At 39.0% G+C, this 11,519-nt stretch overlaps 1 protein-coding gene across 1 annotated transcript; it reads right to left on the bottom strand.

Moving 5' to 3' along the window:
• Positions 1-3,912: 3,912 nt before the first annotated feature.
• On the bottom strand, positions 3,913-11,249 carry NPY1R (neuropeptide Y receptor Y1). The gene is made up of 3 exons (XM_012646094.1): positions 11,122-11,249; positions 4,774-5,623; positions 3,913-4,665 (listed from the first exon to the last, which is right to left on the bottom strand). The coding sequence occupies exons 2-3, from the start codon at positions 5,470-5,472 to the stop codon at positions 4,213-4,215; spliced, it is 1,152 nt and encodes a 383-aa protein (XP_012501548.1). The 5' UTR covers positions 5,473-5,623; positions 11,122-11,249; the 3' UTR covers positions 3,913-4,212.
• Between the last annotated feature and the right edge of the window lie 270 nt (positions 11,250-11,519).

The following is an 11,519-nucleotide window of genomic DNA, read 5'->3' on the forward strand; positions in this document are numbered from 1 at the left end:
AGATGACTCAGGCATTGGCTGGGAAACTAGAAAAATTAGAGTTTGTGTGAACTGAAAGGTCAAAGGAAATAAAGACCTATGGGAAATGAAAAACAGCTTTACAGTGATAATCTTGGGTGGAACAAATTTGTGCCTCAATTCTGTGATTGTGCCAAACCACCATGATTAGGAGTTTGCCTTAGGCCTTATAGGATAGCCTTGAAAATATCTGTTTTTTTAATCTTTCTGGGATTATTTACAATTGGAGCAGACCTGGACTATAGATGGAGTTATGAATGCCTCCAGTAATGGGAAGATAAGAGAGGAAGAGGTTGGGGAATTCAGGCAGAGGTCGACATGGTGGAAAGATTTTCAGAGTATGCTGGTTAAAAACTTATTATCATATTAAGACTCTGGAACCAAACTACCTGGATTTGAATATGTGTTCTGTCATTTACTGAGTGACATTGGGCAAGTCAGTTTTCTTTTATGTGAAAGGAGAAAAACAATACTTTATATGGTAGTTTGTGACAAGTGATACATGATGGCTTTTATAAGAAATTTAAAAATTAATAGCAATGAAAAGAAACTCATTGTAGAATTATATAAGAGATATATATATATGTATGTGTTCATATCCACTCAATGTGTGCATGTGCACACACACACTTACACCCACGTATACTAATAAAATAATCATAAAATGAAAAAAATTCGAGAAATTTTATTAATTTGCCCAGGTAAGTCATGCTGTCATTCTTCCCAGCTCAGACACTTAAGTCCAACATGTCGTTTGATGGGCCATGGAGATAAAGAATATATGGAGACTATGAAAAAACTCAAGTCTTACTGAGAAACCGCCTTAATTCCAGCATAATCCTTGACTGCTGAGGAAAGCAACCCTGATTGTGAGAAAACATCTAGCAGGGCCCATGAACTCTGAATTGCAATGACGGCACAAGGCCAGACATTCCTGAACCCCAGCCTAAATCTGCCTCTTTCCACCACTTTTACTGTGTGTGAATATTTTCATTGTCAAAATAACTAAATTATTTGGCTATCAAATTTTGAAATTACAGTATAATGTATATTTATATTTCCTTGGGAATTTGTGGAATAAAATAAATTACAGTATAATATATATTTATATATTCTCAGGAATTTGTAAAAATAAAGAGGGATGAGAATATCCAGTTAACAGCAAAGAAATAAAAGTAATGTGAATAATTAAATTCTATTTTAAGCTGAATTCTCTAATTCAGAAGGGGTATTATGGATACATATAATGTCCATTTTCTCTCAACTCCTCTACTTCATTCCATCCCTTTCTGCAGCTAAAATCGGAAAGAAGGTGAATGGTATTGTTATGCCTTAATGTTGCAACTTGTAAAGAGAGGAAAAAAAATATTTTCTAAAACTGTACCCTACGTACAGTTCAGTGATTAGTTTAGTGGTTGATTCTGTCTCCACTTCTTAGTGCAGGGCTCATACAAATATTTCAACTTGAGCTTCACTTTCCTCTTCCGTGAAGTGGCAATAATACTAGTCACTATGTACTTAAGTACTTGACATAGTACTTGGCACATACTAAGCTTAAAAATTCTAGCTATTACCAATTTATTCCAAATTCATAGAAACTACATTTTAATTATACACTTCTATGAAACTATTAGTTGATTTTTGCTCTTGGGTTTAATAAATCCAATGGGCCAGGCATGGTGGCTCATGCCCGTAATCCTAGCACTCTGGGAGGCCAAGGCAGAGGATTGCTTGAGCTCAGGAGTTCAAGACCAGCCTGAGCAAGAGCAAGATCCCGCCTCTACCAAAAATAGAAAAAAAAAATTAGCCGTCCGTAGTGGCATGTTCCTGTAGTCCCAGCTACTGAGTGTTGGGGGGCTGAGGAAAGAGGATAACTTGAGCCCAGGTGTTTGAGGTTACAGTGAAGACCACCCCACACACCGCACTCTACCAGGGGTGACCAGCAAGACCCTGTCTCAAATAAATAAATAAGTAAACCCAATGGTTCCATAGTTCATGAGTAATATGGCCATTTATTTCTTCTTGAACTCCAATGCATTTGTTGCTGACCCTCGACTTTACAATAGCTCACCAACATATTTGGATAAAAAGAAGAATTGGATATTCAGTTCATTACTTATGTGACATTAAGGAATCAGCAGCCTACACAGCTGAATGGTAATTCTAGAAATGGTCTTCTCAGCAAATGTGCTGATGAAGAGGCACCTACATATTAAGACTGCTCCCAAATAGCAATTTGTTTCCATAGTACCTAAGTAGAAAAAGACAGAATTTCCCAGTTGTTCCCCAAAGCAAAAAATATCAAATAGTTAAGAATTTCAGGTTTGGGTAAGGAAAAATGATATTAAACATTAAAAGTTGGTTTTAAAATAGTTTTTCTTTATTCAGTTAACTAAAGGACATTCTTTGACTATAATTTGATTCATGTTAACATTCAATGTTAAAAGTTTTATATTTATTTGACTTACAAGATTGCTGATGCAAGTTCCTGAAATCCAAAATGTCATTTTTGCTTAGTTTAGGGGTGAAAATATTATAATAAAAGAAAAAAACACCTTCTTAATAAAGATTAACTTAGGGAAAGAGTCCAAGAAAACTTTATCATGTGAATTCTGTATGATTATAAATGAGAAGGAAGGAAATTAGGTCATTATTTATTCATTCTGTTTTAGAAATTGTTTTGCAAAACTTCTAAATACTTGGCATTGTGCTTATGTGTGAGACTGTCATGTGAGACAGTTATTGCCTTCAAGAAGCTTACAATCTAGCAAGGGAAAGAAACTGAGCCATCTATGGTTGTACCACAAGGTAGAAAATGTTTCATTAGCAGGTACATACAGGATGCCGTGGGAACGTTATGGGAGGGGAGTCATGGGACAAGAAAAAGCTGAAGAGAGAGACAAAAAAGACTCCTCAGAAAAAGCAAAAACAATTTTAATTTTAATAAAGTATCTGCTCTTCTGAAATCAAACACATTTAATACTTTGTATAATACACTGAAGGTATGTCTCGTTCTTTAAAATACCATTTCTCCAAATGATTCTGAGGCTTACTCATGATTACAAGATACATTAAGTTAGGCATAGTAACATGACACAGCTATTCCGTACTCTATACAGTATGTTATTAAAAGGGCACAAGTCACACAGATTATACAAGTTAACATGGGCTAGATGAAGTGTTCTCAGTTTTTAGTTTTTTCTTGCTAACTGAAGTGAGCATTCTTTTAACACTGTACCTTGGTGTCATCTGCTCTGAAAGACAGACACTGAAAGTTAAAAATGAATTACTATATAGGCACTGCTGTATGGAAAACACAGTGTGTGTTTCTATATACTATAAGCTGGAAACGCCTTTTGAGTTACATGTTTATGCCAGAAAGCTGGACAAACACTGAACAATCTGTAAAGAATGGAAAAATCTCTTGACCACCAATTCAAATGAATATAATTCAACTATTCGCCACAATACTAATTTACTTATTAAATTAATGACTCTGGGATGCTTTGGTTGTTAGGTAGCAAAATAGTTTTGAAGTTAGAGAACTTTCTTTCTTAAGTCTTGTGGGTGGCCCAATTCCTCATGATATTCACAGCTGAGAAACATTATTTATGCATGTTTACCTTAATTTAAGTGATAATCAATTCAATGATGAGCAAAGTAAATCCTCTCTTAAAACTAAAAAAAAAAAAAAGTAAATCATTTTTGAATGTCCTTTGGCTCCATATCCTGATTCTGAAAGCTGCTTTTGCATACTGCCACCTTTATAACAGACTAAAATGATGCCTATCATAAAATGGGGATGGCCCAATCTATTGATAATCTAATCTAATAAGGATGGTCCAATCTAATGAGAGTATCAGGTGGCTAGTGCTTCTGAAGTCATTTAATAACAATTCTTTAAAGACATTTCATTCCAATAAATATGGTATAAAAGTCTTTATAAGTTCACGAAAAGCACTTCAAGGATGTCTAGTCAAAACCATTGCCAGAAGATTCCAAAACTCACACCTTTTTGTTCCAAATGCAATTATTACACCTATAACAAAAGCAGTATACAGCAAGGCAAGAAAATCTTGATCTTTCTCAAATGCTTTCAACCCCATTCCTTGGGAGAATAGGTAATGAAAGTATGTTGCAGACTGTGCTTATTTTTAAACAGATGTCTTCTGGGACCATACTCTACAAACGGTTTCAGATTTTTTCATTATCATCATTGTTGATTTTTTTAAATGCGACTGGGCTTGCTTGCTTCAAAGAAGTCTTAGAAACATCCGTGTGCATGGTGGACATGGCTATTGTCTCATAGTCATCATCCCGAGACCGGAAATCACAAAAGTTAAAGAAAAACTGCAAGTCTCTCTGGAAGTTTTTGTTTAGGAATCCATAAAATATGGGGTTTACACAGGTGGATATCATTGCTGTGAGGTGGCAGAGCAGGAATAACAAATTGTGGTTGCACGTAGCAATTATCTGATGGTTCCAGTCAAATACAGTGTTAAAGATGGTTAGAGGCAGCCAGCACACGGCAAATGCGACCACGATGGAGAGCAGCATGATGTTGATTCTTTTGGTTTCACTAGACCTGTACTTATTGTCTCTCATCTTGTCCATCATATTGTTTCTCCTTTTTAAGCGTATATATATCTATGGAGGGAAAAAAAATAAATGAGTTCAAATGGAACCACTCAATTAATGAGGAACTCTGTGGAAAGGAGGTAAAATAGAAATGGTAGGGGAAAGAAGTTTTCTTACCTTGAAATAACAAATAAATATAAAACAGAGTGGACCAAAATACTGCAGCACCAAGAGGAGAGTGGTGTAAGATAACCTATGAGAGTCCGACGGAAACCTATCAAAGCACACGTACTTGTCCTTGAATGCATCGAGAGTTACATTCTGGAACGGCTCATCAGTCAGTACTTGGTAGATCAGGAAAGGCAGAGAAGAAGCCACAGCAAGGACCCAAATCACACCGATACCTGCGTAAGCGTGTCTGTTATTTGGCCGCCACCCTCGTGGGTTGATTATCAGCTGATGTCGTTCCACAGCAATGAGGACCAGAGAGAAAATGGACACGGTGATTGAAACACATTGCACAAAAGGATTCAACTTGCACATTGCCTCACCAAAGACCCAGTGGTCCATTAATGTGTAGACAAATGTGAAGGGGAGACACATGATGGCAACAAGCAAGTCTGAGAAGGAAAGGTTCACAATCAGGATGTTGGTGACATTTCTCATCTCCTTTTGTTTCAAGATGATTATGATCAAGGCCAGGTTTCCAGAGACCCCAAGAATGATCACAGCTCCATAAGCAAGAGCTAATGTAAATATCATGGCCAAGGGCAGATGACAATCATCATTTTCAAAAGCCAAAAACTGGGAATTCTTCTCTGAAAAATTATAGTGGACTGAATGATTTTCAATCTGGGAAAATAATGTTGAATTCATTTTGATTGATTTGGTTGTTATAGATTATTTTAGAGAAATGGACAGTATATTTCTTCAAAGCAGGTCAACGGTTCAGCTTATTCTTATTCCCCATATTGGAATCCATTTACCAAAATTATTCTGAATTCTTCATTCCCTTGAACTGAACAATCTGTGAAGAGAAAATGACCAATTGCATTACTAATTTTATCGAGGGCAGTCAAAATGAATTCTGACTCATAGAATTCTTTAAAGTGAAAACACTGAAATAAACAAAATGTGATCTCATAAACATCTTTCTAAAATAGCAGAAAAGTGCAAATATTCTGAATAAAGAAAATTCCTGTAAAATTTTTAATTGGACTTGCTTACACATTGAGTTTTAGAAGAACATAGTAAGGAATATGTAAATCTCATGCCCCAAGTCTTACATAAACAGTACTACCAGCACATTCCTAAACATTTGTAAGAATGTGAATGTATAACAAACCACTTAAGACACATATTAAAACATAAGAAAATGTATGAAAGAAACAAAGCAAAACAAAAAAACCTAATTCTTACTTATACTACAGAAATGGAAGAATTAGTGTAGAGGTCAAGCTGCAGTGATAGCTCCACTGTGCACTGGACTTTTTAAGGCAGACACCCAGCACAAGCATATTCAAAGGGAGATGATCAACACAGTGAATCACCAAAAAATCTTTGCCATACGATGGACTGCTGAAAGATCAGACAACATTTAATTAAAAAAATACTTAGTATAGATGGTATAGATGTCTTCCTATATCTTAATCAGTAGCATGTAGAATGTAGAGTACTAGGCTTAGAATCTACTTTGTCTAACTATATGAACAAGTTAGAAGTAGGACCAAGGGGTGCACATTATTTTTTTTAATCACATTATTATGAGAAGCAAAAGTTTAATCAAGTGGAATGAACTACCTGCAAATCTAGCAAGTGCTCCATTCAAAAAAGTTTGTAACCACTATATGAAAGACCACTTCAGGGAGTTCTTACATTGTGCAGAAGATTCTAACTTTAAGATTCCTTGGTTTTATTAATATGTCAGAAACTTTCAAAGGATTTCTAAGGTTTTATTCATGTAAATATCCTCCCTCCCCACCAGACTATATATGTATCCAATACAAGATTCTAAATTTTAGTTGTAATTTTGATTTTTCACAGAATTTTGTATTATAAATATTCTTCTCTTGCTAATAAGACAAATCACAGACAACAGACTTGTGGACATTAAAAAAAACTTTTTAAAAAATGTCTCTGATTTCCCTAGATTACTAAGTAAATGTATGAGATGAGATTTCTTATGTCGTGCCTATGCTAAGAAACCGAATTGCATTTCTTTATTTCTTTTGTGAGAACAGTAAAAAAACAAACAAACAAACAAAAATCCATGCAGATTTACTTGCATTGAAAGGAAGATAATAAATTTAATGAACAAAAAAGTGCATTTGCCTTTTAAGTAATGGTTCTATGAACCTTTCCTTTAGCATTTTTGCTTTATAGAACATGGTATATTTTTTATTATGAAAATAGGATTTGGTTTCATAAAATTAAAAATGAATAAAAATGAAGGTTGCTATCATGAAGTCAGAATAAAGCATTAAGGAATTGGTGATGGGATGATTTCACGTGTGAATGTTATCAGAAACATGGCTTTCTCTCTCTGTGCAACAATCTGTAATGACTCCCTCATACTTATGTGATAATCACACGTTTTCTCTCAACAATTTCAAAGGCAGAGAGAATGATCAGTGACTGTCACTTAGGGTTTGAGAACAAATCTTGAAGAAGCAGGTAATAATCTAAAATTCTTTGGAAGTCTCTTTCTTAAGAATTCAAGAAAATTTAGCATCATACTTCATATTTAAGTTACTATAGAGATATTTAACATTACTTATCAGTTAATTATGAGTTTTTCTTCATTATTTAAAGCAAAACTAGCACAGCAGGCAAGTGTATCCTCTTTATCCTATGGCTCTCATGGTTCCCTGTCACCAGGTACCACCAGGTGAAGGATGATCCTCGTATGACACTCATGAGGGATGGACTACCGAGTACATTCCCCAGCCTGACTCTTGAAGACCTCTATATTAGTCCTGCCTTCCACTCTTTGCTCTAATAACTCCAACATGAATACTCTGTTCTAGGCAAGCCAGCCTATGACCACGCTACCAAATACAGCCCTCTGCATCTCCACCCCTGCCATTCCTCTTGCTGGGTGTTCTCTTTCTCTCACCACCAATCCAAATTCTACCCATCTTTCAAAGCACCATTTAGCCTTTCGAATTCTTAATTGGTACCTCTCAATTTTAATATAATGTCTTTAAGGTGGACATTGTGTAGACTTCACAGTACCTTGAAAAGATTAGATTTAAAATAAAAATGTGTTGACTGATATAGTAGATACATGGGTGGAATAGTAGGTTCTTATGTAAATTAGTCCTAACATCAATAGTTCAATTCTATCATAGTCCTTTTACCTGCAAAATGTATGCTAATCACAAGTATCATTCTATTAGGTCGGGTATAGAGTAGAAAATTTGTGTAAAAAAAGGAATTGTTTCTGAAAGAACATTCATTCATCCAACAAATATTTACTTAACACTTATTTTGTGTTAGGCATGATTTTACTGGAGAGAATATGACCTTTTCACTGAGTTTCTCATCCTAGAAAGATAAGAAAAAATAAATTAGTAAAAGCTATAGTATGCTAGATGATAATAAGGGTTATGGAGAAAAATAAAGTAGGGAAGAGGGACTGGGATTGTTGGGAGTTGCAATTTATTATAGGCTGGTGAAGGAAGACCTCTGGCTGCCTGGGAAGATGGCATGTGATTTAAGACCTGAGAGCAGTGAGTAGAGAAGCCACACAAGTATCTCAGGGATTGCCTCCCACAGGGAAAGAGCAAATATAAAAGCCCTAAGGCTGGACTGTGCCTGGTGTGCTAAATAGCAATGAGAAGTAGGATAAATAGGCAACAGACTAGTAGGAAATTCATTGGGAAGGCTACAGAGAGGGGAAATTCACTGCATAGGGCCCTGTTCTAATGGGACAATCTCTGCTTTTTACTCTGAGAGAGATGGGGAGTCGCTGGACAGTCTTTACTACTCAGCTGCTGTTTTCAACATGTTTAAAGGAAAGAGAAGAAGTAGAGATATTCATTAGGAGGCTAGTGCAATAATCGAGGTGAAAGATTATGGGGGCACAGACCAAGGTGTTTGCCGTGGAAAGGAAAAAGATAGAAATTTTATGTCCACTGAACGACTTTGGCAAAAATTGATAAACATAGGAATTCGTGCAAACACTTACTAAATTACTGCAATGTATGGGTTACAAAGACAGCTTTCTTGCAGATGAGTTTAGTTAAACATACTGAAACTCTACTCTGATACTTTTGAAATTATAGTTGATAGACATGCCCTATGAGGAATAGCATTTTGCCTATTAAGTAGAAGTTAACTTAGCTATACAGAAAAGACAAATTTTATTATTATTCCTAAGGCGTTTGCAAGTCCCTTTTGCTAACTGCACATTCAGTAGTCATTTCAGTTGAGTAAAACAGTTTTGCATTGGATAAAATGTGTATTTTCAGTTTACCTTAGTATAATTTCAAGAAATAACCGTCAGAAAATAACAGTACTAAGAGTTTACACACCTTATCTTTTCAAAAGAAAACAATTTGATACCTACCATTAACGTAGATATTTATAAAATAAACTATGCAACTATAGACACTATAAAAATTAAAAACTTAAATCTCTGTATAGCCTGTGATGTACATTTACAGCTAAAATAGAGACACTACAGAGACTACTCTTATCACCAGTTGGTAAATTAGCCTCCTTGCAGAAGGAAATTTCCTTTTCCTTCTTTCCCATTAGAATGTTTTAGCCTTTCACTGCTTGCTGTTCTCAGTGCAATTAGTACCTGAAAATACAGCTCTCTGGCTATAAACTGCTGCAGATAATTTTTTACGAATACTCAAGACTGGCTGTTCACCTCACTTGTTTTGGAAAATAAATGTCAGCCTTGTTACATACAGCCTTCCGAAGTTACTGCTAGATTATCTAAATGAGTTACATAATTCCCTGTTCCTTCCCACGGGGAGGGCTTGCTCAACAGACAGCTGCCTTAGACAATAAGGAAAGACTAATAAAGCATTAACTGCTGCGACGCATTCAGTCTTTAGTCAAGGGTGGGGAACTGAGCCAGATAGCTTTCTGCTTCTCTCTTGCTTCCTCCGGGAGCCAGCCTAGGGTCTTGGGGCTGACAGCTACTGTTTTTCTGTTTCAGTCCTAACAGAGACAAGCAAACTCTGCACTTCCTCGTCTGCGTGCGCCATCCTGCAAGCTATGCTTTCTCACAGCATCCAGGTGGGCATGACAAATCAGTGAGTGCTCCAGTGTGTGTGTGTGTGAGTGCGTGCGTGTGTATAGTGAAATGTCGAAACACACTCTCTTTTTCTCCCCTCCCCTAGACTTTTCCTGTGCTCAAGGACTTTACCAAAGAATGAAATGGGATGTGTTCAAATTCCTGCTGACACGCTTACCCACCCACCTTTTTCGTATTGTATAACTAGGTGAACTGCCGGAAATTTCCCCCATTCCTGACCCCGCTACTACACATACACACACACACACACACACACACACACACACACACACATACTCCTATCAGGGAACATCTCCACCTGTGATAAGAGATGACAAAACACATTCAAACCAACCAAAAACGAACAAGCAGAGCCCAAACCCAAAGTCAGTTTTCTCTCCTTGGCCCAACGTCGGACCTTAAAACATTCTCATCTCTCCAGTCTACCTGGGGACCAAAGGGACACCCTACTAAGCCACCTCCACCTCCTGTCCATCCCCAATCTCCAAACCCAGCTACGCACCATCATTACCGTTCTAAAAGAAGGAGCTAAAGAGTTCCATGACTGAAACTCCGAAAGAGAAAGGGCTCAGGGTGTCTACCAGGGCGCAGCGACAACCTGGAAGGGCCCAGCGCAGGGGGAGCGGGGCTCGCCCGCACCCGGATCCGCGGAACCCACAGGTGCGTGGGGTGGGGAGCGTGGCTGGGGTCCACGACCCCCGGGGCCCGCCCGCACCTCCTCCTGTTCCAGCCCCACACGTGCCGCGGGACCCGGCGGCAGCGGACGACTTGCCAAAGCCACCCTTCTCTGGCTCCTCCCAGCCGGTTACTCCGCGAAAACTCCAGTGCGTCCGCTGCTCCAGCCAGTTCCAGAAAAATGTGAAAGATGCGAGAGGTGAGGGTTAGACGAACAAGGGCACCTTCCCGACCCCTGATCCTTTATAAGCGAATCACAGGGGAGGAAAACTTGGATCCCCACCGGGAAATCCCCCAGGAACAGGGTGTGGGGAAGCGCGCACTCCGGGTAAGGTGCCCTCTCCCGGTACGACGTCGGCCCACAGCCTTTGCAGGGGTCCGGGAGGTGTCCGCACATTTGGAGCAACTCGCAACCTGCGCGCGCCGGGAACCGAACCCAAAGGCTGGCCGCGCGCCCCGCCTCCGCCCCCCAGAGCCAGTGCCGGGCGCTTGCATCCTTTTCCGCCCTCTCTCATCCTGCGCCTCATCAATGACAGATTTCTCGAAAGTCTCTGAAGAGGCATAAACTTGAAACTTACCCTCTTGAATTCGTCTTTTTCGCTCCGGTTTATTAAGGAGGGAAGGGTGGGAATGGAAAGGAGCAGAGAGGGGAAGCAAGACACGCCGTTATTTCTCCTGCTTAAATCCTAAAGATTGATGAAGCTAGGAAGAGACGCCCCCTTAAAGCCGAACTCCACCTCAGCCAGGGACCACGTGACGGCGCCCCGCGAGCAGCGCCTGCGGCTCCCCCGCCCCCCAACACCTCGCCAAGGTGTGCGCCTCTGGGAAGCGATGCCCAGCAAGGCTGCAGAGAAAAGCGATTAAACCGCGCATCTGCAGACACACACGCACCGTGCAGAGCAAAGAAGCGCTCGTCCCCCACGGTCCTCGACTGCGGGAAGGCGACGCGATCTTAGGCTTCGCAAAGTCGGTACCA

Source organism: Propithecus coquereli, unplaced genomic scaffold (genome assembly GCF_000956105.1).
Source record: "Propithecus coquereli isolate 6110/MARCELLA unplaced genomic scaffold, Pcoq_1.0 Scaffold240, whole genome shotgun sequence".
Lineage (NCBI taxonomy): Eukaryota > Metazoa > Chordata > Mammalia > Primates > Indriidae > Propithecus > Propithecus coquereli.